General features: G+C 38.9%; 1 protein-coding gene across 1 annotated transcript in view; it reads left to right on the plus strand.

Annotated features, from left to right (window-relative positions):
* The first annotated feature begins 1,029 nt into the window (after positions 1–1,029).
* Positions 1,030–27,478, plus strand: part of LOC129766168 (zinc transporter ZIP1) — a 42,829-nt gene continuing 16,380 nt past the window's right edge. The window contains exon 1 of the mRNA XM_055766639.1: positions 1,030–2,469. Within this exon, the coding sequence (XP_055622614.1) occupies positions 1,308–2,469 (1,162 nt within the window). The 5' untranslated portion in view covers positions 1,030–1,307. The remainder of the gene's footprint in view (positions 2,470–27,478) is intronic.

Here is a 27,478-nt window from a genome sequence, read left to right on the forward strand (position 1 = left end):
TATGTATATTCGATTCTAGATTTTTTGTAGCATTATGTTGGTACTCATGTCTCTCACTTATGCTGACAAGTAGAGCTATTTTGAATGTTCAGTTAATTTTTGACAACTGCTTTTCTTCCATTATGTTTAGTCGGACACAATTTATTGAAAATTTATAATCGAAAAAACGGTACTGTTCCGTTCAAAACGGCGTACTCAAGGTACACACCATTCCCAATTTTTCCTTGATTATCACGTCTGACAACGAACGTGTTAAATTATAGAGGCTTCAAACTTTTCAGCTCATTCGCCTCTACATTTGACAAATTAAACGGTGTGTTTACAGACTCCATTTCATTATTTCCACTGTATTATGTCACCCTTTTGTTATTAATGATACAATCGTGAATGATCTCGCAAAGCAAAATAACGATCAAATCTCGGTTAGCTCAAGTGGATTTGCAACTTTCCACATCCAAATACCCGTTCAGCGTTGAATGATACTCCTGCTACCTCGCTCGCGGTTGATCGTTAACAAATTAAACCCATTATTTATCCGTGTTGAAAGGTAGCGCAAGCGATCTTGACCTTCCCCACTGAGCTATAAAACTAGATGCATCGCCCCGGTTCGCGCTACATGTCGTATGGCAAACCACAGATAATCGGTTCACGTACTCCGATAACCGTCTGTGCAGCACTCAGATCTTCATCTGCAGCTGAGACACTTTAGTTTAGGGGGTTATAATATAAAACCGTTTACAAACGGGGAGGCGGAAATTATTCACATTTTGGCGGCAGCAAAACCACTTTCTGCTCGGATAGAGAAATAATAAAAACGGCACCGCCAACGGGGGACAATTCTCACCCCGGGCATTCACAACTTCATCGAGTGGCAGCTAGTAGTAGAAGACAACGGTTGGGCCGTTGGCATCACACTAACACCGATGCCGAGAGCCTCGTGCAGTCATCAGACCGTCATCAACAACTACTTATCTTAAGCGGACGTCTCGGAGAAACAGGAGAGCAAACATAGTCGATGAAATAATTCTCCGTACTCTTTACCTGGCTGGCCATAAGACGCTTAAGTTTGTAGTTATTCTGGCTAGTTGATGTTTACACTCGGTCCTGTTGAGTACGGTTGCCAGAGGAGATTCTTTTCGATTGGCGCGTGTTGCTGTTTTTTATTGGTTTCAAAGGGCCGCAAAGTATATTAAACTTGTTGTGATCGGAAGTGTGGGCCGCTAGGTGTTTACGACCAGTCTTGTCACGACACAGCATCCTGAGGTTGATTGATTCATCGTGAGGCGTTCACCAGGAAGTGGTTCGAGATGGAGATGAACAGTACATTCGAAAATCTGCTCAGGATTGCAAGGGCAGATGGTCATGACCATGAACGCGATCAAGATCAACAGGAGGATGACGAAAATGATTCGATTATTGTGGCCAAAGCAACCACGATGGTGGTTCTGTTCGGCGTGAGCATGATCTGTGGAACCGCACCATTTAAATTGGCACAATGGTTTAAATGGTCCGATAATGCGTCCGATGCAAAAACAGGTTTGGTTGTGTCGGTGCTGTTGTCTTTCGGGGGAGGTGCACTGTTGTGCACCACATTCCAGCATCTGCTACCGGAGATTAACGAGACCATTCATGAGCTGACGGCAGCGGGACTTATGCCTAAGATGAATTTTAGCCTGGGAGAATTTCTGATGTGTGCCGGGTTTTTCATCATCTATCTGGTGGAAGAGTTGGTGCATGTTTATTTGCATAGACATGAACGCAAAATGAAGGAGGCTAAACTGAATGAGCTGGATGCTGCCGGTGGCGCTATTATCCGAGGAACACACGCGAGAGAAAGCATCATAATGCGAAAGAAAAATAGCGAAGCTCGCAGCGGAAGCATCTCGACTGCAGATTTAATCTCGAATGATTTAGAGAATCAAAAGCGGGGAATTCCGGTGGTTGCAAACGACGCAGTAGTTGTCAGCTCTCAACATCCCCACGACCATCATGTTCATCATCACATCCCGCAAGTTGAGGCCGATGGAAAGATAGTTTCCTCTATCCGTGGTTTGCTCATTGTGCTAGCTCTGTCGGTGCATGAACTGTTCGAGGGTCTCGCGGTGGGCCTAGAGGGAACCACTGCCACCGTGTGGTACATGTTCGGTGCTGTGGCGGCACATAAATTTGTCATAGCCTTCTGCGTTGGGGTGGAGCTGATTGTCGCACGCACATCGTTCTGGCTTGCCATCGGATATATCTTCATTTATTCGGTCGTCAGTCCGCTGGGTATTGGAATTGGAATTTTCCTGAGCAACGGCTCCAATGCGGATGACATGGAGGTTATATCGGTCGTGCTACAAGGGCTCGCGTCCGGTACCCTACTGTACGTTATATTCTTCGAAGTGCTCTCCAAGGATCGCTCCGGGCTGTGGCAATACCTGGCGGTATTTGTCGGATTCTTCTTCATGTTTGGAATCCAATTTGCAAGTGAGTAGCTTGCTGTGCAAGTTTGTAATTGATAGTGTAAGCCGTGTTGCATATCTCTCATGAAGACTGTTCACTCTCCACGTTTGAAGATACAGTTCCTGCTTTGATGTTTCATGCATGAGATAGCATAAAAGAACTGACCAAAGCGTAATCATAGTTATAGTTCTCATAATGTCATTATGGCTAGTAGGTAAATTGAAAACAAACATCATAGTGAAAATTCAAACATAGAGAAATATCAAAATAAAGCTTTGTGACAGGTTCGCAATTACTACCATTATTTGATTCATCGAAAAATCGCGTTCTTGTACTCAACAAATAAAACCACTTACGTTCAACTTCCAATTTGAGCAGCTTGGGTGAGAAATGGGTTTTACACACACAAACACTGTCGAGTGTTATGCACCTGTGTTTACATCCAGTTTCGCTATGATCAAAACGCGCGCGAGCTCTCTCGAAGGCTTGGCGCGTTATTCCAACCGTTTTGCCACAACCTTGATCGACAATTTATGATTGAAAGTATGGAAAACAAAGTGAGCGGCGGAAAATGATGATGCGTGTGCAAGCAGTGAATGTCCATACACTGATGGAAATTTACCGGTCCTTTGGCAGAAACAAAGTGGCGGCGATGCATTTCATAATGCCTCGCAGTTTTTTTTGGCGATTTCTCTTTCTCTCACATGGTGCACATTTTTGGCTGTGTTCATGAGAACAAATGCGCATCATTATGAAGCCCGCTAGCCTTTTGTAGAAGCTTGAACCGGCTGCAGGATGGACATAAGGCTGCATTGTAGTTGTTAGCAACTTTTTGTTTCCAATCCCCGACGTGGGAACTGTGTCATTCGCGAACAGTGTAGGTCATCAAGGCTGCCCGGTCAGCATGTGTACTGAGTTTATTGATTTTCATTATGGAAAATCCACAAAGTTCATTTGAGTTCGCGAATGAGTTCGTCCACAATGTTCAAGCTACAAAACGGAAACTCGTCAATATCGTCGTGTGACGCAGTATTATTTTCGATACGTACGTTGCCTTCTGTGGACACTCTCAATTTGCAAATTTCTTGATCATTTATGAATACATTATGTTTGAGTCTGTCTGGAATTTTATTCGAGTTGTGAGCTGCGGAAAGACGATAAACATTTTTGCCGCAGTTTGTTCATCCATCCAATACAGCTTCTGGAGTCGTGCGTTGCAGTCGCCGGTTTGTTTGTATTTTGATAAGTCAGATGGGGTGGTAACGTGTATCATGATTTATTATCACCATGCTGGTGTAACAATCATGTCTTTTGGGAATTGAGTAGTATTTGATACAGTATTTCACATGTTAGACGGATGTATATGATGGTTTCGGGAGTTACTTTAGGTATGTTTTAACATATGTTATCAATATACAATGAAAAACTGATGATTTAGGTTATGCTAGCTCTACATAATTTTCTTTTGCTGATTCTGTCTAAAAAATTGATTATATTTTGAGGACATGTTGATTTGATCCGATTTTTTTAGTTCAAAAATGCATTTATTCCAAATACAAAATTCACAAACAGTTCGATTTAAACATCGATCATTTCTGGTTATTACTCTTTTTTCCGTATCTCGATCAATACTCGAATCCATATAGAGAACCTTAATCAGCCTAAAAATAACGCTACTGCCTTATACTGGTATATCATTTGTATTATATATGTGCTATAGCAATATAAGATCAATATGAGCGAGCGAAACAGGAGACACATTGCAGATAAGCATGTATTGAAGCTTTTTATAGAGTTTGCCACGGCCCAGACCGAGAAAGATATAGATTTACGTTTAAACTCTCTTTTTACTCTTAAAAACACTTTCCAGTTTCATTTTACAATGAGGTGTTATCACGCATTTATGCAACAGCACCAGTAGGTATGTGGATAGCGTGGTCGTGTAAAGTGCGATTCACATACAACATCCACGTCACGTTCACGTCCCGTCACGTTACGTTACGTCAGTTATTCTGCCATGCAATTCTTATGAAAACATTCACATACACAGGCAACGTAACGACCCGTCAGCATACGTTCAATGAAAGCAACCAGCGGGATTTGTAGAAAAGAATAATTGACGGAGGGGGACGGTTTGTTGGGTTTTTGTCTGGGCCTTGTGTCTCGGCTTTTGATTTTGGTTGTATTTTTCATTCCAACATATCTTTCAGTTCTAAATTTCGGAGTCAAAATCATTCGCGACTAGCTGAGAAAAATAGTGTACATATTATTATTTTTGTTGAATAAGTGTTGGGACTACGGGGTTTAATGATTTTCATTTATGTTTTTCCAAATTTAGAACTGATTCTAGGTATGCTGATCCAAAAGATGGTGGCTGTTGTAGGTGGCGATACCATAAATAACATTGAATAAATCATTTGTTTGACATTTGACGTGACGGTGCTGCTGCAAGCGTAGACTGCATGTGTGAATTGGTGGAGACGGTGACGGAACGTGGACGTTCTTTTCCGTAACGTTCTATGTGAATCGCACATAAAACAGCCTTACATTCCATCTTGATTCGGCCTTGATTCGATCCCCGTTGACATAGTATGATTTTTTTTTGGTACAATTTCAAAGAAGAAGAAAACAGAAAAAACAGAGAGATGTCTGCTCCCATACATACAAACATTTTAAAGCTTTTGAAACATTGGACCCTTCCGCACACGAAAAAGCATTTTTTTTGCCGAAGATAAAATGTTTTCTGCCAACGCTAGATTAGGTGTAGGGGCGTGGACGGAATTTCGTATCCCTAACAGGGTTACCATATCTATAGAATAATCTGTATTTCTACAGATTTTTCAGACTTTTTCGAACCAAGATCCTATAGTTACAGAGTACAGATTTTTTGGGTTTCATACAGAACATACAGATTTCATAAAACAACTTTTTAATTGTAGTTATGGCTTGATGTTAATAATATTTTCCCCATATTACCTATTTTATTTATACATGGGTTCATAGATTTATGGATTCACAATAATTTTGAACAATGGCTGAACGGAGATCGAGCTTTATTCGGAAACCAGAACACTTGCGCACTGTCCATAAAATACATCAAATATAAGGTAGCAAAAGCTTGCTTTGGAAAATTTGAACAGCATTTGAAGGAGCTGTTGTGACTCCATGTCAGTTGGTGTTGAAATTGTAGAAACAGAAGCTATCCATCAGACCAGCTGGTGAATCCACAAATGACTGAACGACAAAAGTTCGAATAAATATACTTATTCAAATCAAAACATACCCGATTAAAGGTCGTAAAACAACGGATTTTTGCTATTTTTTATCGGATCTTGGAATCAAAGTTGAGTGTGTGGCGTTCGCGACTATTCTTCCAACAGATGCCAAGAAAGTGATTATTATGCTGTTGGCAGTTGACCGATTTGGCTGAATTTGGATTACAAAAATATGAAAATGAATTTTCTGAATTGTTGCGGTTTTAGAAACTTCAAAATAAGGCGGTCATTCGAATAAAAAATCGGCTGTTTTTTTCGACAAAAGTCACTTTTTAAAAGTCAGAAAAAATTAAAAATTTGAAATATAAAAAAATGACTCCTTAACAATTTTTATAATTCATTTTATTATTTTTACATGCCAATTTTGGTCTACTAGATTCTAAAAAAACGTACCATCACATTTAGAGAAAGCATCCACGCGCCCAACTGCCAACATCATAATAATCACTATATTGGAATCCAAAAAATAAAAAAAATACATTTTCGAATATACGTTAACCAATCACCAAAATGTCCCAACACCAACTTTAATTAGAACATTAAAAAAATCACGCAAATCCTGTATGTTTAGGCCCCTAGAGAATTGTCCCCCCTTACACTATGAACATCATAAAAAGTATGTGGTTTTCAAGTTTTTTTTCAACGAGAAAATAAAATAACAAAAATAAAAATTAGAAATAAAGTTTAAAGTTTCTGTGTTGAGTGATGTTCATCTTTAAAATGCCCAAAAAAAAGCAATATTTTAAAGAAAGCCTAAATTATGAACGGATCAATATGATGACAGTAAACTTAAGCAATTAGAAATGCAACATATACTCGAAAATTCGAATTTTTTCATTCAAAAATTGTGATTTCTAAAACCGGACAAACCATGATCGTTTTCCTGATAAACCATGATCAGAGGTGGACAAACCATCATCATAATTTCTCTTTGAAGAAAATTGTTAACAAACATAAAAAATTGAATAATTTGAACGCTAGAGACTTGGGGCTTCTCAATAAACCTAAATTCGTCTTGATTATATGTGATTGATTTTCATTAAGAAATATCGATTTGCATTTACTAGTTGTGTGAGTTTAAACTCAATACAGATATCAATACAGATTTTCTGAGAAAATACTAAGATGAAAAGATTTTTTTTCAGGCCAAAAACACAGATTTTATTGTGGCAACCCTGATCTCCGAATGTCAGCCAGCTTACCAGCATTATCCATGCTTGTTAGCCTGATATAAACATTGTTAATACATATAAACACTAATGAAAATCAGAATTGATGAAAGCGTTATATGCGCATAGAGTGTTAGCTATCTTCCACAAATGTCGGTAGCTCTATATTTTGATAGTTATTACTTTGTTTAGCTGGTTCTTACCAACGCAGCTTGGGTCGTTTGATGAGGGATCTCAGGGAAAACTTCAAATTAATTATTCGCGATGCGGAACACAACAAAATGGTGGACATGAAATGGCGGACTATACACTGCGGTTCACAACTATGGAACCACTCAATTTTTCTGAGTTTTCAGAGATATGTAAGAAGTCGTTTAAATTTAAGTATATAGTGTAGGATATAATAACTATCTTCATTTAAAAGACTGGCACTTAGAGCTTTATTGTTATGTTCAGGCACGAAACATTAAAAAAAACAGAAATTTCAGTGTTTCATAACTATAGAACCAGATGGAAAAACTCTCACTCCTTTACAAAATTAACGTCAATTTCACATGAATTACAATAAATTTATTATTTATAGGTCATCTTTAGTTCTCAATCAGCTCAAATAACTCATTTGGTGTGGTTTTGACCAAGCTGCGCCATGTTGTAGTGTGTATCGTGTTCTACGCAGAGGATACTGCTCGTTTAAGCTCTTCAAATCACTTATACTGCTTGTAAGTTGCATCTACTATTCGTGCGATCACTCCTCATAAGTTCTTGATAGAGTTTTGATCTGGTAAACAACCTGACCAGTCCAGAATATGAAGCCCCTATTCATTAAACCATGGCATGACTTTCCGAATTTTATGAATTGATGCCAAATTACCCAATTATCTCCTTGTTTTTTATGCAAAAACAGCAGTAAACTTCTTCTTTGCACTTCTGACTGTACATTGGTGTTGACGAAAAGTTATCTGAACCAGGTCGTTTAGAAAATATTTTCCTCAAACCATCAGACTGCCGCCTGCAAAGTTTGGAATTGAAAAATTACATGACACGTTCCGTAAGTATGAAGTATGACGAAATTCTATTCAAGTTGGATTTCTTTTTATCAAAGAAGTTCTCCTGAAATAGTCAAACTCATGGCATTAGCTTCCACATCAGTTTTTGAACTCGCAGCTTTGGAGATGAGATTTTTATGGTTTGGGTAGTATTCTCTTAAAAAGGTCTGGTTTAGGTAGCTTACCATCAACACGAATGAACAGTCAGAAGTGCAAGAAGTACTTCAGAATCATTTACTGCTGTTTTTGCATTAAAAACAATGAGATAATTGGGTAATTTGGCATCAATTCACAAAATCCGGAAAGTCATGCCATGGTTTAATGAATAGGGGCTTCACATTCTGGACTGGTCAACTTGTTTACCAGATCAAAACCCTATCAAGAACTTATGAGGAGTGATCGTACGAATAGTAGATGCAGTTTTCAAGCAGTATGTGTCATTTGAAGAGCTTAAACGAGCAGTGTCCTCTGCGTAGAACCAGATACACACTACAACATGACGCAGCTTGGTCAAAACTACCCCGAATGAGTTTTTTTTAACTGATTGAGAACTAAGGATGACCTATAAATTAGAAACTTATTGTAATTAATGTGAAATTGACGTTGATTTGGTAAAGGAGTGAGAGTTTTTCCATCTGGTTCTCTAGTTATGAAACACTGGAATTTCTGTTTTTTGAATGTTTCGTGCCTGAACACAACAATAAAGTTCAAATGACCAGTCTTTTAAATGAAGATAGTTGTTGTATCCTACACTATATACTTCAATTCAACCGACTTCTTACATATCTCTGGAAACTTTTAATTGTCATATGCGAAACTACAGAGAGGTCAAAAACAAATTCTGGACATGGACTGTTGGTTTCTCCTATGACATAACAGCACTAACAAATATTTTACATTTGTTGTTACAAAATTGTTAAGGTCCAAACCGATGGTCGGCCCTTCCACCAAATTTTGCATTGTAACCCAATGTTTGGTTACAATGTATATTCAGCCTTACCATATGATGCTTAAAAGCATCATGACAAAAGCATTAACATAGATAATGCTAATATAAAGGTTCTACTGGGTCTGATTGCAATCGGTCGTAATCGGCGTATTGGTCTTATCAGTCTTTTGAAGATGATTGGCCTTGTGCGACGGCGTGATTCATTCCATCTGTACGTTTCTGAAGTCCAAAGTAAGCATAATTTCCTGCTATAACGCGTCTTCGAATTTCTCTGCTGGAGTCATGGTCAATGTGCGCCTGAGTACACGAACTCATCGATCATTTTGATCCCATCTCCGTCAATCTTGTACCGTGGTGGGAGGATCTCTGGAGACTTTTCTCTCATGTGCTTAGTTTTCGACGAGTTGGAAAGCCAGGAGCAAAAAAGCTGGACGGACTTTCTAAAGATCGTGTCATTCGTCACGATCACACGATTCATCCAACAAAATTTATCTGAGAAACCATAGTTGTGCATAATATGTCATTGTTAGTCTCAATCGATTGTGTCGTGCTACATGGGTTGAAAAGTCCCGGGATTTGTCAACAGATGGTCCCGGGATTTGTCAACAGATGGCGCCACTAAAAAATAAACAAGATTAACTTCGGAGGTTCATCCGTCACTAGCTTATGTGTGAAGTTTCATGACATTTGTGGACTTGTTTCGACGTTTTGTGACAATGGATGAATCTTGGATCCATTAACACATTTCTGAGCCAAATAGGCAGTCTGCAGATTGGCTGACAAACATATTTCGAAGAGTTAGCCGTTTTGTAGTACAGTAGGGGAATCGAATGACACCAGGCATTCGTGGCATGACTGCAGAACCTGCCGAATCACGAAGAGATCTTCTCAGTGTATCACAAGCACCAGTCTTCAAAAAACATATGCTGCGCTGCACTTGAGTTTAATTTTCATCAGCGCGCGTTCATAACAAAGACCTATTCTCTCTTGGTACGAAGCGTTCCAAAATTAAACAGGAGAGCGCAAAATTACCAAACATCAAAATTACCAAAAGGGCTTCTCACATGTGAAGCGCATGTGAAGCGACAACAAAACATCTGTGTTTCGGAGCGTGCTCATTCGCCAGAGCGCATGTGTATAAAAAGAGTGAGAGCTCAACTTTGTACGAAAAACTTGATCAATGTCTCAATGAATCAATGATCTAGAATGGATACTGGGAGGATTCTCGTTTCATCAGCAAATTCCCTCGATTATTCATAGCCATTACTCGGACGGAAGCTCAGGTAGCCCTTTACGAAGTGGAGCATGTGTCCTGCGATGCTCCAGCGCCAAAAAGTTGAGGGCTGTCAATACGATCCAGAACGAATTGAAATTACGGTCGGAAAACGGATCGATCTCGACGAAAAAATGCTTTCTCGGCTTGAAGACTTCAATAGCAAAAGAGCAAAAGAAAAACTGATGGGATATCAGTCCAGTCCAGTAAATACAGCTTTTTCCCAATTCAGAATAATCAAATTCTACGAACAATGTTTTCTTTCTAGTATTGTACTGAATGACAGAGGTCTCTGAACGAATCCGTTGATCGCTCTAGATCGATTCTTTGTGCCATAAACTTCTCATTACGAGATGATAAATTTACTTGATTTAGTGGTGTCGAATTTCCCCCTGAGTTGTTACCACCGATTCAGTATCTCTTGCTGTCTATAGATTTGAGAATGGATCTATCTATTACAGATGAAGACTAGTCTGGGATATAACTTGGCTTGCAGAATTGCGATAGCACGATAGTTTATAGAATCCGTATTACCTCTTTTATTTCATAAATGGAGAGAGACACTCGTCGTCATCATGTTCTGGGTTATCTCGTTCTTTTGTTCTATTCATTCTTTTCCTTTGCCTTCTCCTTCCATTTTACATGAAATTGCATTATGTTCCCTAGCGTACCTATATAATGAAATATCTTTCGTGTCATTTTTGTATCATAAATAAAAGCGAATTTGAGGAATTTTTTCCAATGAATAAATATTAGCGATGCGAACGGAAATTTTACCAAAAGCCCTCGGTTAGATCTAACGTCACAAACCACTTCATCAAGTAAACTTATACGTATTTATTTTATTATTTAGGATTTCATCCTAAGGGTTGGCTCTGGTTTTGGGAGTTGTTCTCTTGTTTTTTTTTGTGCCGGTTCCGGTTTATTTTCTATAGAAGAGATCTTTGTTCCGAAGTCACTGCTCCCACTCTGTTAAATGGTTTTGCATTAACTCTGCAAATATTAAACTCGGTATGTCAAGTTCCCACATTTCAGAGCATCGGCCAAGCAATGCATGACGGTAGGTTTCCTCGTTACCCTTCTGATACAGCAATGTCTTTTTCGGATTGCGATGTCTTGAATTAACAAGAATTTCGGTCTTGTGGACTGATGTCCGGCATTCAATTGTCAGTTGACCATTCGCTCCATAACTTTTGAAGCACAAAGCGTCAATACATTCTATCGATTTGTTGGAAATGGATATTTTCAGCCTCTAATGTTTTATGAAACTTTCTGGCAGTAAAATTTTAATTTGAATCAGAAAGCGTTTGAGCAGTTCATGCCATCGGGAAGAGCAAAGACTAGTTCGGCGAGCCTTCAAAATTAACTGTTGCGTATCGGTTTCTATCCCTTGAGCTGCGGGGAACTCGGTGCATTGCGTGTGATGATGTTTCGACAGTGTTTGCCTATGGTATTTGTCATATGCGTCACAAGATATGGGCTATCTTGACGAATTCCGATGCCTCTCAATTTTTTGTATGCACTTATCGCGTTCACCTTGCGTCACATTTCTATTGATGATTAGTTGCTGTCAAAACAATTAACTTTTATCTTCATCTTAGATGGACCTAATGTTTCTGGAGGAACTTTGTCATCTGTTTCTTATTATTTGCGTCAGGACATTCTCATCAAGTGATTGTTAGATTTCATCGTCACTCTCTAAACTTTACACCATTTACCATAACGCATTGCAAACTCTTCGATCACCTTATGTCAAGCTTTCTTATGCTCTTGGTTGCACATTGCGACGTTTTCTACACTCACTTCCTTTTTTTTATAAGAGCCACCATTCCCACTTCTATTTATCTTATGTAATGAAGTGGATCAATTTTGTGATCAGGCATGGTTCTGCCGGGTGTGGTTAGTATTAGTTTATTATTGGAGACAACGAAGTTGGCGGATTCCTAGTTATTCTCTTTAGCCCATGATTGCGCACCGAGCCTCTGAATTTCTGTTCTGAAATCCTCCTGGCTCTCCTGACTGTTTGTCGATAAAGAGAATATCGAATCCGATCTTCAATTTCCTACTTTTGTGACAATTTTTTTCCTACTATTGTTTTAATCCTGGTTCTAGAGAATCGCACCGCTGATCCATTATTCACACCACTCACAGTATGGCACAATCGACGTTTCTAATTTGTGCATTTTGAGTTTCGTTGCGTTGTTCTCAATACCCGGTTCGAATGTGTCGATTTAGTTTCAACTACTTCTCCAATTTTTTTTCAGTTACAACTTGAATGTGGAATGATAGTTGAATAAAAATAATACACAATTCTCATTGGAATAAAATAGTGCTGGAGGAATGTTCCCCTGTACAAACAGAAAAATGTAGCGACTTGTTACTATCTATCTTGAAATGGGAAATTAATATTTCACTCCTTCCTATATATATAGTGAAAGTAACTTCAATATAAACTGATAATAAACCACGATGTACGAATGATAACGCGACGTGGCTGATCACATCTAAGCTTTTAATTGGGGTTAGTCGCAATCGAGGTGGTTTCTTTGTATGAAATGGATTAAATATTGTCGGAGTGTCGAGTTTTTTTTTACTTATTATTGACATATGATAATAACGAGCATTTATTGTGGGCTTCTTTAGCGTCTTACCAGGAGTTTCCACCACGCAATATGTGGCTGATAAAGTGTCTGACAATGAACGGAAATGTAGACATGAAAACTGTAGAATTGATGATATCCCATTTTACTCATATTTCAAATACTAAAAGATATTACTAATATTCCAGATAAAATAAATTGAATTGTATAATTGATAGCGAATAAAATGATACATGCTGAAGAGAGCAATTGATGATGGTATATTATCTCAGCTTCCGAACAGTGTATTAAAATACCCACTTGATTTCTAAGAAATGTTCAAAATTTGTTATGAAGTAACTTTAATCATCATTCTACCACTACAATTAATTACCCTGCTATTCATTGGATGCTGTTCAGAGTATGACACTTTTCGGAAGATGCTTCAATATAAAACGACGTAGTTTCTATGCTCATGTATGAATCGGTATTCATTTTTTTGCTCATAAATTCAGCTGTTTGCCAGATAACTACACCTAGTTAATGTCATTACGCCTTCTCCTGGCAGTTAGTATTATCTTCGAATTAATTTCTTTCTCACTAGAGTTTGCAGCAAAAGCAATGATGTCACTACTCGCGTGTTTCCGCATCAATTGTGAAGTGTTTGAAGTTCAACCCCTGTATCTTTATCAAATTGCAGTGATCAAAATGTGATATTCTTTCATTGTGTCGGAGAACGTTGGAAGCCGTTAGGCACACATGTTAGATCTATCATCTAACATCGTACACATCTTTACTTCAAATTATAGTTCTGATTAGATTTGGAAGAAACAGTGCATATCTATTAAATATTCTATAGAATACTACATCGTTCCTTAGCTTCTTTTCTCTGTATGTAAAAATAATGAAAAACTAGCTGACCCAGCAAATTTTGTCCCGCACAAAATGTATTTTTTGTTATCAATACTTTGAAACATTCTCGTTTTCTTACCAAGTGTTGGACCCCTGACAATTGCAGAACTAATAATTAACTGATCTTTTAATTGACTCTTTATAATTTTGTTTTAATTTGAATTTCCTAGTACTTCAACTACTTTCAGAATTTTTCGAAAATTTTCAACTGTCATGTTTGGTTGGAATATGGTTGGTTGAAATATGTGTAATATTTTTATGGGATCCTTCTCCTCTTCCCAGAGAAGGGAGGGGTGACAAACCATCATACAAGCATTTTATTTTGAAATTTCGCAATTTTTTACGGGATTATTTTGCGCGCACGCAATAATTCAGTGTATTGGTGTTTGGTTTGTATGGGAGCTCTTTGCTCTTTGGGCTCCCTAGAAACAGTAGGCGTGTTTGGTTTTGCTAGTTTGCGTCGTTTTGCGTCGAAACAGAGCGTGCTCCGCGAACGCATTGTACGGTTCTACGAAACGCATTTCCAGCAAGGAAAAAAGTTCACGGTGGCACATTTTAAGGAAGAAAATGTACCTGTCAGTACGGTATATCGTATCCTGGGTTCCCTGAACGTAGAGCGGAAGGTCGGAAGTGGTCGTCCGGTGACGATAATGACGAAGCAGAGGAAGACATCGTTAGAGGCGAATGAACTGCAAAGTTTAAAGCCTCTTAAAAACAAAGAAAGAAGAAGAAGACATCGTTAAAGAAACTGTTTGACAACAAGGACGCAACCAGTCTGCGTGACGCTGGTCGGAAATATGGCTGCTCCCACGTATTGATCCATCGGACCCTCGAGATGGAAGGAATCGTCTGCAGGAAGAAGACGAGGTCGCCGGAGTACACGGAGGAGCAGATTGAGACGGTTAAATCACAGTGTCGGTGGATGACCAAAAATACTGCGGGACGTCTTTCGTTCTGGTCGACGAAAGCTATTTTCCGCTGTCCAAAACGCATATTCCAGGAAATGAGAATTACTACTCCAGCGACAAGTTATCCACACCGCCTGAAGTGAAATACAAGTTCAAGCACAAGTTTGAACAAAAAGGTTATGTTGTACATCGCCATTTCCGACCGGGGCATTTCAAAGCCTTGGTTTAAGCCGAACGGTCTGGTAATCAACCAACAAATCTATCGAGAAGAGTGCCTCGATAAAATCCTGCTGCCGTTCCTGAACGAGCATCTCGCGGATGGGAAGTACGTCTTCTAGCCGGACAAGGCGTTTTCCCATTACGCCAAGAAGACGCTGGCGTATCTTGAGGAGAAAAAGATACCGTTCGTGCCGAAAGATCGTAACCCAACAAACTTGCCCCAGTGCCGCCCAATAGAGGATTTCTTTGGCTCACTCAGTGCCCTAGTGTATAAAAACAATTGGAGGGCCAAGGACACGAAGCACCTGACTACAAGAATCCGGAATTGTATCCGGAAAATGGACGTAAGTGCCGTACAACGTTCTTGTGAGAGCATCGCGACAAAGTTGCGTCGAACAGCAGACCACGGCCCTTACTCAAACATTCACTGACATTTTTTTGAAGAAAATACATTATGTTATTAAAAAAAAATACTGAAATCGATGAAAAAAAAATTTTTTTCTATGTGTGATTGAAAAAATTCTTATTTTTGATTTAACACCCGTTAATGCTACATTGAATCTCATACCATTCCGGAATAGACTTTTTTTTATCCAATCAGTTTTATTTTTTATTTTTATTAGGCTCATTTAGCAATTCAGCTGTAACAGAACCGAATTCATCGTGTATATTTTTTCTCATGTTGTATATTACACAGTAGCCATTTAGGCGTAAGAGTATTCCCTTTCTATCGATGCACAACACATGTCGCATTTTTCGGCGTAAGAATATTCCTATTGTTCAAATGTTCACAGTTGGACACAGCGGGACTGTTGATATGAGGCTTCCATTGTTGTGTTATAAATAACGGCAATTACCGATGCAGCAGTCCGTAATGTGAGCGGTAAGGGACTTGGATTACCGTCACATGATGATTGTTGCGTGGACGTTGTAGCTAGAATAACACACAAAGATGGTTAGTTGAGGGTCCTGAGTTATGAGCTCATGATTGTTTGCTTAGTAGCGGACACGCAACTAATTAGGCTACGAAGACCCCGATGACCCCGGAGTGGACTTGAATAAAATCAATTTTTTCCAATGTTTTTCTCTTAAAATAGATTTGAAATAATTTTTCAGTGTAGGCAGTATCGTAAAAGTATCGTAAAAAACCCTCAGTTTTAAGAAATTTAATCTCCTTTATTCACTCGCATTAACTAGTCCTTTAAAAATAATTTGCACTTCATTGGTCAAAAATACTTCATCCTCCTATATGTTTAGAATTCTTATAAAATAATGAAAAATTAACAGCAACTTCAGCATCATTCTCCCTCAACAACGCCAATAAATGTTAGAATGGTAACTATCCAGTTTCTTGTTAAAATAGCCACGGGTTTCCAAATACAACCATTTTTTTGTTTATCTTGTGAAAAAAAAATGCAATTCGTCAAAAATACTAAACCTCTCGATAGAAGGTCAGAGAGGAAAGACTATGCTCAGCAAAGACTATGCTTGTGTTACTATGCTCAGGCAATTTTGTATAATATTAACCGATGAAAAGACTTTTCAATTGTTCTACATGAATACGAAAGCACTGAGCATAATTCTAAATCTAAATTCCAATCATATGTTCATTCGAATAAATGTGTTGAAAATAAGGTCATTGGAATAAATATTCTCATATTCTATAATTTAAACTTAAAATACGGTACAGATTGATAAAAAGACGAGACAATCAAAATATATCTAAAAACGGTACGTTTGGTCAGCCTAATCCAGGGGCACTTAAATTGAATTTGTTGTAGATGGCAAAAGTTCGTCCGAGAAGGCTTTTCATTGCACCGTCAAGCTTGAGTTAGTTACACTTGGGCGAGGTTTCAGAGTAGTGGATCACTGACGTTTGTCTTCGTACGAGCTCTCCCAATGAAGCGCTAGACGTATGTTGCAACTCGTATCGCGCATTTCCAATTAGTGCACGTGAATCGATCGTATTTCTTCTTCAACCATAACAACCCACGGTGCCAAATTTACTAGCCTTCATTACTCCACAATAGCTTTGGACAGCTATTTACTGTCTGGTATGATTGTTCTGGTCCTATTCCCCACTTCGTTTGCTAGGTCTGCTGCATCTGCTACGTTCTTTCCTACGGTACATATCTCCATTCATTCACGATGGTATGACCTATGTTGGTTTCTGTCAGGAATTCCTCGTGACACGTCTCATTTACCCGTTCATCCCACTGGATATCGGATCTCCAAATCGCCTGTAGAAGACACACAACAAACACAAGTCTTTTGATATTCGTGCCGTTTCCTGTAGTTATCAGCGTTCGGATTTCCGGTTGCAGTAATGTAGAATAGTCCAGAGGACGCCTGCGTAGTTCCAATACATGTGAGCACTACGGAACTGTTCGAATGGAAATTGTGTGTTAAACCCCACCTTTGCTTTAGATCACTCGTACCTCTTGAATAACTCTAGCTGCTTCTTCGACGCTTTTGAAACTCTCTAACAAATAAAAAATGGTTCGTAATCGGGGATACAGTTAGGCGAATTCCATTGCAATTTTGTTATTTATATACTAAGCGGAAGATGGTAAACATGTTAATCCGATAGTGGCGGCATTCATCAGGAACACTCCAGGTGCTTCGGACGGGATGCTTCTCCACGGGGATGAAGATCTATAATAATTTGGTGAACTGCCGGAAACGGAAAACGTCCGGACACTTCAAAAGTATGTCGTTCATCGGATGTTCCACGAACCTTAGCTACTGTATCCCATATCATACGCAATTTACCAGGTTCCTTCGGGTTGAGCACCATCCCGCTTCGTGTTGCCATCCTGTAACTGTAAAGTAGCTCAAAGTCTTCGAATCGCCATAGTAGTCCGGTTTCATATTCTTATTGTGTGCTCCAGTAGATCACAAGCTGTTCTATCTTCATCCGATATTATCGACTCGGCTGGTCTTGACCCGATGTCCTCCGTCGCGAAGAATCATTTCACCGATGAACAGTCACATGCGTGTACGTTCAAGGACGATTTGGTTGTAGCTATACCCTGTCCTCCATATATGCACCAGCCTATTCATTGCAACTGGCTTATTGATTTCGCCTTTATTTGATTTACAGCTGAGCCGTATTTTGCCAATTTCCACTAGGAGCTGCTGCCTTGTAGAACAGTTCCGAACAATGAGCGGAGCGTTTCAACAATACGAGGAAAGAGAAGGCGACTGCGAACCACCACCATAACAGGACCCCTCAACGAGCGTTGAAATCTGATCTAATTTCCGAGAGGGGTGTAGCTACATGTCAACGTAGAGGTCATAAAGCTACTCACAAATACTGGCCAGTCAGTCGTTCAACCAGAAAACGATGGAAGGTCGCGGGGCATAACTCGTCTTGCTGCTAATTGCGAAGGCGAGGGTGTAAACAAGTTTGTATTGGTCGGAAGACTAAACTTTTCAGTGTTGTCGAAACTTAATTGTTTGGAAAGGTTGGCAAGGTTGGCAATATCGTTCGCATTTTTGGACGTAGGTGCTTAGGGTCTGTGTGGCACCTATTGACATACCAACAGTAACGATAGAGTGATTCGGCTTCTCAGAGCGCGTTGGGTGATTCCTCGGTAATAGATGTCACACAGAGTCTAAAGTGTTACCTAGCTTGAGGGGGTTATTTCCTGCTTTTTTGGACTCAGTTCGGGCGTTCAATTCCGTTGATTGTTGGGCAAAGGCTGAATCGACGTTGTTTTAGCGCTTCGGAATCAGTGGCAGTTTGTCTAGTTTGCAGCAGTTATACAAATGAATAGTTTTTGGAAACACAGATTTTTCATTGATTTCAAATGGACTGATCGTGGCTTGGAGACAATGTAACACGTTCACAAAAGCGCTAAAACGTCAATGTAGTGTTTTCCATCCGTAGTTTTGATATCAATTCAAGTAGGGGAGATGGTGGAGAGAAGCGGACAGTTACCAGTGAAAGTGAAATGAGCTGTGAAAAGATTGTTCATTCTATGCCTAAGGAATGCCCTGCGTCTATAAATGGAAATCAAATCGCCAAAGGTGAACTGTCTAGAAGCAGAATGGATCCAAAACAAAAAGTTGAGGGTCTGTCCGTTTATACTACTACATACACTTCTTAGGTGTATTAATTCGGAAAGAGTTCAGGCCTTGGTTGAATAAAATTCTTCCTCTCACGAGCGATAAACTTCTACGCTTCGTATATTACAAGCCTGTCCATATCCCTCCCCTATACACTCTGTCCAACTTCTGTAAGACCACCCTGATTCTATTCCGTTGCAACACAAACAATTACAATTTCAACAAGATACATTCATACATTGTTGAATGCTTAGAATAAAGCATTTTTAACGTCGTTTAAAAGAGTTGTTTGTTCATTTATTGTGCTTAAAAATGATAATTTCAGCTGTCCAGTTTCTATAAGACCATTTCAAAATTCAAAAGTATTATCAATGAAAAATTCCATTTCTTGCCAAGTCTGGAGAGCGAGCCGGCCAGTCCAAATAAAAATAAGTTTTTGGTCCTTAATTCATTGCTTAGTTTCCTTGCTGATATGAATATGATATGATATGTGTATTTTTTGTGTCGATATCCTCGCAAAAACGGTAGGAGAGAGGATCCCAGAACATGTATGTAATCCCTGAATGATATGAAAGCTGTCTTGAGCATTCCGGTTGTCACAGGATGAAAAGACTTTTCAATTGTTCTACATGAATACGAAAGCACTGAGCATAATTCTAAATCTAAATTCCAATCATATGTTCATTCGAATAAATGTGTTGAAAATAAGGTCATTGGAATAAATATTCTCATATTCTATAATTTAAACTTAAAATACGGTACAGATTGATAAAAAGACGAGACAATCAAAATATATCTAAAAACGGTACGTTTGGTCAGCCTAATCCAGGGGCACTTAAATTGAATTTGTTGTAGATGGCAAAAGTTCGTCCGAGAAGGCTTTTCATTGCACCGTCAAGCTTGAGTTAGTTACACTTGGGCGAGGCTTCAGAGTAGTGGATTACTGACGTTTGTCTTCGTACGAGCTCTCCCAATGAAGCGCTAGACGTATGTTGCAACTCGTATCGCGCATTTCCAATTAGTGCACGTGAATCGATCGTATTTCTTCTTCAACCATAACAACCCACGGTGCCAAATTTACTAGCCTTCATTACTCCACAATAGCTTTGGACAGCTATTTACTGTCTGGTATGATTGTTCTGGTCCTATTCCCCACTTCGTTTGCTAGGTCTGCTGCATCTGCTACGTTCTTTCCTACGGTACATATCTCCATTCATTCACGATGGTATGACCTATGTTGGTTTCTGTCAGGATTTCCTCGTGACACGTCTCATTTACCCGTTCATCCCACTGGATATCGGATCTCCAAATCGCCTGTAGAAGACACACAACAAACACAAGTCTTTTGATATTCGTGCCGTTTCCTGTAGTTATCAGCGTTCGGATTTCCGGTTGCAGTAATGTAGAATAGTCCAGAGGACGCCTGCGTAGTTCCAATACATGTGAGCACTACGGAACTGTTCGAATGGAAATTGTGTGTTAAACGCCACCTTTGCTTTAGATCACTCGTACCTCTTGAATAACTCTAGCTGCTTCTTCGACGCTTTTGAAACTCTCTAACAAATAAAAAATGGTTCGTAATCGGGATACAGTTAGGCGAATTCCATTGCAATTTTGTTATTTATATACTAAGCGGAAGATGGTAAACATGTTAATCCGATAGTGGCGGCATTCATCAGGAACACTCCAGGTGCTTCGGACGGGATGCTTCTCCACGGGGATGAAGATCTATAATAATTTGGTGAACTGCCGGAAACGGAAAACGTCCGGACACTTCAAAAGTATGTCGTTCATCGGATGTTCCACGAACCTTAGCTACTGTATCCCATATCATACGCAATTTACCAGGTTCCTTCGGGTTGAGCACCATCCCGCTTCGTGTCGCCATCCTGTAACTGTAAAGTAGCTCAAAGTCTTCGAATCGCCATAGTAGTAGGTTTCATATTCTTATTGTGTGCTCCAGTAGATCACAAGCTGTTCTATCTTCATCCGATATTATCGACTCGGCTGGTCTTGACCCGATGTCCTCCGTCGCGAAGAATCATTTCACCGATGAACAGTCACATGCGTGTACGTTCAAGGACGATTTGGTTGTAGCTATGCCCTGTCCTCCATATATGCACCAGCCTATTCATTGCAACTGGCTTATTGATTTCGCCTTTATTTGATTTACAGCTGAGCCGTATTTTGCCAATTTCGTTGGGTGATTCCTCGGTAATAGATGTCACACAGAGTCTAAAGTGTTACCTAGCTTGAGGGGGTTATTTCCTGCTTTTTTGGACTCAGTTCGGGCGTTCAATTCCGTTGATTGTCCGGTTGCACAGGATCCCGCCCAAACCACGAGGCCTCCACCAAAATTTCTGGTTGAAAAATACTGTTCCTTCTTCCGTAAATCACGCCAGTACCCGTTGAAACCATCAAGACCATCCTAATTGAATTTTTTTTCCTCAGTCAAGATAACCCATACACTGAAGAAGTTTTCGTTATGGTATAAGCAAAATGTATTCTTTTGGAAACATTCCCACTGTCGGTTCATGTGAGCTTTGGTAAAACTCAGGCGTCTTCCGATGTGAGATGGTGTACCACGAGGAACTTTAACCCTTTAACCCTCTTTATGTGAGGATTTTTTACCAAAACTTGACGAATTGTCACCCGAGTAACATTTAAATTGATACATTGCTTCATTTGCATAATCGATTTTGAGGCATTCGAAGCTGTTCTAGCTATTTCCCGCTCATTCCGGTCAGAGAGCTTCGATTTACGTGGAGCTCTCTCCTTCTTACCGTATCCTTGAGGATTCGTCAAATAATAGAGCAATACTTGATGAGATCGTCCAATCCGACGAGAAATTTCTCTGATACCAACATTTCTATTTGTCTTTGAAATGCATCGATTTGTCTTTCTTTTCTTTCCGTTAGCACTTTTCCCTTTGGCATTTTCCAGATTTATTGATCAAAACAACTAAAAAAACGGAAAAATGTAACTGGTCTATAGAATCATGACACTTGAAAAATACAAAACCTTTGGTTTACGCTCAGCGCTTGCACACACACATATGAAAATCATGCAGTGTATGGAAGTCACCAATACCAATACACTAGAACATAAGTTGAAGCATTGTTTGTTTTCCATGGCGAAGGGCGAAGCAGCCAGATCATCATCTGGTCTTATAGAAGTTGGACAGAGTGTATGTCCATATTAGTGGCATCGATGTTCTACTATTCGGTTTGTTCTATTTTCAGTAAAAAACATTGAAAGACACACATTTGACCGATTAATCCGGAAAACAGTATGTTGAATTGTAAGGAATTGTAAATTGTAAATTTGGGAAACATAAGTTTCCAAAGGTACAATTGAAGTTTTTCTTAACATGTTCGTCTTACCTCCACTTCCCCTATATCAGCGGTCGATATAAATATTGCTCATCACCAAATTTTAAAACGTTCATTTTAGAAAATTGTTGAGCCATTATAACGAGTCATTGTTTTTTTTGTATGTATTGTTTTTTTCAATTTATTTTGCTGACGACTGATTAGTTTATTCAAAAAGAATTTTTTCTCAGATAGTTTGAGGGCTCATCCGGATAATGATTCTTTATGATATAACAAAACAAAAGTTGTATGGAGACAACTCTGGAATATGGATATCTTGAAAATCTTGAGAAATAAAACTCCTTATATTTTTTACAAATCCCTTGGGGTCTACACTATGAAAAAATGATGAAATATGTGTATTTTTGTTTCAGCATACATGGTTTTGACATTCGACGGGCCGTTTTGACTTAAGCCCACTTTGAGAAACGAACCAAAATTTCTCCTTGACTTTTTAACAGTTATGTTCAATTTAAACAGTGTGGACAAAATAGCATAGCGCCTGTGGCACTTTTCGAAGGTTTTGTGGTTCCCAAACAGAAGCTTTTGTCACCTTTCCAATCTACATAATTTTGCACCACATTGTCAAGGACAATTGTCTCCATCCAAGGGTTTCAGCATTCCGTGCATAAGGTAAATTACAGCGAATCAGGTATAAATGCGTATGCGTGATTTATGTTATTTTGTCACGTGTTCATCTAATAAGAGAACCCATGGTGGGACATTAGAGCTAGACATATCTTCAGTTAAGGTCATCAAACTAATCGTATTAAATGAAACTAGTTCTTATTATGTTATAGCAGTCGTTAATCTCATTTTCTGTTGTACAGGTGTAATCAAAATACAGTGATTTTTTTCTGTGATAAGTGGTCCATTAATGTAAATTGTAAACTGTTGCTTTTTGTGGTTTAAATTCACTGTTCGCTTCAACTTGAAATATCGCCTCAGCGTAATGTGGATAAACGAGTGAATAATTATAATGATAATAGTTTCACATGCATACACATATAGAACTTCTTTTTATTAAAAAATACACGTTTATTGTTCTTGAATGGTTTGAAATTTTTCGTTCAAAAATGTTCAGACAATTTATGAATGTCTCACACAAAACATTCTTTGTTTAGTTTTGTGTGTTCCATCGATGAAAACAAATGATAGTTGATTCGAATTGAGAACGTCAGCCGTTTCCCTAGCCGGTCTTGCTCGGTGTGCAACCAGCCTAGAAAATCACCGAAAAGCTTAAACTCTTAAACTCAATTAAATTTTTGGTACAAAGGTTAATACATCATCATGTAGACAGAATAAGTTTTTGAGAAGTTTCAACCATATAATAAGTGCTCCCGTGGTCGAGTGGTTAGCGTCATAACTAACATGCCGGGTGTTCGGGTTCGATTCCCGTTCTGGTCGGGGGAATTTTTCGTCAAAGAAATTCCCTCGACTTGCACTGTGATCACGCGTGTTCTAGAGCTTGCCACTCAGAATGCATTCAAGGCGTGTTATTTGGCATAGAAATCTCAACTAAGTACTAATAAAAATGACGCAAGTAATACTACGTTGAGACGGCGAAGTTCCTCTAGGAACGTTAGTGCCATTGAAGAAGAAGAAGAAGAACCATATAATAATTGCTGCCCTTGTGGGTTGTAGTTTTGTTATTCTAAAACTATACCAATCGGATTTCAGAGTGTTATATCTTCTTTCCGTCGTTAAACCCAATATCATAGTCCATTCACACTTGTTCGTCGGACTGTTGAACCAATCACATTGATATTCAGTTATCTTTGCCACAGATCAACATTCGAACACGTTCTCGAATGCTTCGGCACAATATTAATGATAATGGAAAGCTCAGCACGTGCATTATTATCGAAGCATGTTGATAGAATGTGACAAAGAGATTGATTGCTTACTGAAAGCATGAGGTTTGAATCGAAAGGTATATTTAGTTCATATTCACATTTTTGTACAGAAGAACTGCGATGCCACACGCCAGCAACTGTCAGTTGTTTATAGTTGTGAAATTTTACGTCAAATTGAAGCAAAAGAAGAATATGGCGATGAATAATTATTGAGTGCATCTGTTTTTAGGGGTTGTGACATTTTCAAGACGGCTGAGAAAACGATGAGAAGATTCGCGCCTGAGTCGTCTTTACACGTCAAAAACTAATGACAATGAAATAAAATAAGTATCTAACCAGATATGGTATGGTTCGATAAGTTCGGTGAAGTGCTCGCCGGAAGTAAAGCAACCATGGGAATTGGTATTGAACTTGAAGACACAATAGATTACCCGAGTTGTGGAAGAAGAAACAATTTGTTGAGGTGAAGATTGACTTACAAAGTCCAAACTACTTAATGCGTTTTATGAGGACTTTCAGTGCTATTCTTCGAATCATCAAGGATTCACGTAGGAAGTTGATAGCATTCCTAGTTCATAATTTCATTTTAGGATACCATATCAATTTTGTTTGCATTGGATTTTTAGGATGTGTTAGTACATTACTTGTTCAATTGTGGGAAAAAACTCATGTAGTCAAAATCGAATGTTTTTTGTCTCTATTTTCCCGTTAATATTGATTGTTCCATCCGAGTGAAATTATACACGTATAACCGAGTAATTTGGAAAGGTTTATCGTCTAAACTATGGAATAGCATATATATCATGGCACCAGCACAAGAAGAACAAGAAGGACAAGAAGAACAAGAAGAACAAGAAGAACAAGAAGAACAAGAAGAACAACAAGAACAAGTAGAACAATTAGAACAAGAAGAACAAGAAGAACAAGAAGGACAAGAAGAACAAGAAGAACAAGAAGAACAAGAAGAACAAGAAGAACAAGAAGAACAAGAAGAACAAGAAGAACAAGAAGAACAAGAAGAACAAGAAGAACAAGATGAACAAGAAGAACAAGAAGAACAAGAAGAACAAGAAGAACAAGAAGAACAAGAAGAACAAGAAGAACAAGAAGAACAAGAAGAACAAGAGCAAGAATAACAGCAATAACTGCACTGTTCACGGCATTCCGGATGCCCTCGTCACGTCACATTTCCTCCACAATATTTCCTGTATAAAGGACAGGCAGTCCCTCGCCCCTTGCGGTGAATCTGGACCCTCTGTATTGCCGTATGTTTGCATTCGTTGTCTTTTTAACGTTTGAGGTCTAGTTGGTTATCAATCAGCATCTTCAGGTATTTTAGTTATCGCTTCGAAGTTTACGAGTGCTCACCAATTTCGGCCCGTTGCACCGTTCCTGAACACTTTCTGCCTTGTGGCTATTTGTAGTTTCACACCTTGCTTCCAGCTCCTAATCATGTTTTTCGACTCGGTCGCCAGTTCCTTGTTCCTACGATAACCTTCAGCTTATTAGGACCTATTTCGGCGGATGTCGTTGGGTGCCTGAGCCTCGCTATTATCACACGGTAAGCATTACCCCATGGATTGACGTCTACGTCTCGACATATTTATTTTGACGTAGAACTGCGTCTTTCAGGAAGGGGGCCAAATCAGAAAATAATTAATGAAATAAAGTTAACGTTAATAGCTATTTTAACTGTGAAAGAATTCTCATGATTTACACACCAATCGAATCCGAAATTCTCTAAGATTTGTTTGATATGCCATACATTACAATTCGCTAATCTCCAAACGGTTTTAATTCATGAAAACTGGAAAAATTTCCTTTTTCCCATACATCTGTTCTGCCGATTTGTGTGCTAGCCCTACCCGTATTTCGAATGCTTATAACTCGAACATTTCTTAATAGATCGGAAAGATGTTTGCATCAATTGATAGGAAATATTTCTACGCGTCTATGACAATTAATAAAATATTATTCTTCATGAGATGAACAATTGAATAACTGTAGAATGTTAAGCGTTATCTAAACGCCTAATTGGCCCGATTTACGGTTTCCCCAACACAGACGTAAAAATCGATGTACATGTGAAAATACGCCCTGCAAATATACATGCAAGTCGGGGATATTTTTTGGTTTTGAGTACTTTTGTACTCGCTTGTCGTTGTGGAGACCGGAATATGTTTCCCTAACGCGTTTCCCTACTTTTAAACTGAGAAGCCTGGGAAAATCATAACATAATTGCGTAGTTCTACGTCGAAAATACGCGGTCGTGTCCTAGACACAACCCCTTACAATTTTTTTTATTCTTTATTTTTGAGGCTTTCAGCCTCCTGGGCTGGTTTGTCTCAGACGTCTCGACATAGCTCCTTGAAGAAATCAGATTTGATCTTTTTTATCTTCGGAAGCGTCTTCTGGCGCAGAGGTAGTTGGTACGAAGCACGTCAAATGTCTCGCTTCAACTGGAGGCTGGAGGTCGCTTGTATCTAGGCTCTCTTTCCATTGGCATCGTTGCATCACATGATTGTTCTAACGTTTCCATCGGTTTATCTGCGCTCATATCTAGGACGTTGCTGTTAGACCAAAAGGTCATTGTAGAAGGCTTTCGTCTTCCACTATCACAATAAAGAAAATTATATGGTTTTTCGGATAAACAATCGAATAATTGTAAAACTTCAAGCATTATCGATGCGCGCTAAATCCTACGTTTTGATTGGTTCAATTTGTGCTCCTTAAATTGTACCGACCGAAACAATCAGCTAGAGTAACAGCGGAATACAATTTTAATACATCAATACTATTGTGAATATCAACGTAGCTATCTTCCGTGCATTTCATTCTCAATACTCTGGAAACCAATAGAGAAGCGAAACATTGTATCGTGAGCTCACCCCCTTTGTGATTCTACAGCCAGTGAAACCTAATACATTTCACTTGGACCGTTCCGAACCGATCATTCATTTTCTAACCGCAAAGAAGTTCCTGCATACTGCAGCACATAGCAGCAGTACCATCAATATTATTAGCAACAGGTAGGGTAAATGTACTTGATTTGTTCGATTTGGGGTATTTTTACGCAACTAGTAAATGCAAATCGATTTTTTTCATGAAAATCACATATAATCGAAATGAGTTTGGGTTTGTTGAAAAGCTCCAAGTCTCTAGTTGCTAATACTACCATAAGACGTTGAAATTATTAATTTTTTTATGTTCAAAGAGGAATTATGATCATGGTTTGTCCATTTTTGAATGAAAACATTCGAATTCTCAAGTAGATGTTGCATTTATCATTGCTTGAGTTTACTGTCATCATATTGACCCATTCATAATTTGGGCTTTCTTCAGAATATTGTATTTTCTTGGACATTTTAAAAGTATTCTCCTCAACACACTCAACACAGAGAAACT

Source organism: Toxorhynchites rutilus, chromosome 1 (genome assembly GCF_029784135.1).
Source record: "Toxorhynchites rutilus septentrionalis strain SRP chromosome 1, ASM2978413v1, whole genome shotgun sequence".
In the NCBI taxonomy this organism is placed as follows: Eukaryota; Metazoa; Arthropoda; class Insecta; order Diptera; family Culicidae; genus Toxorhynchites; species Toxorhynchites rutilus.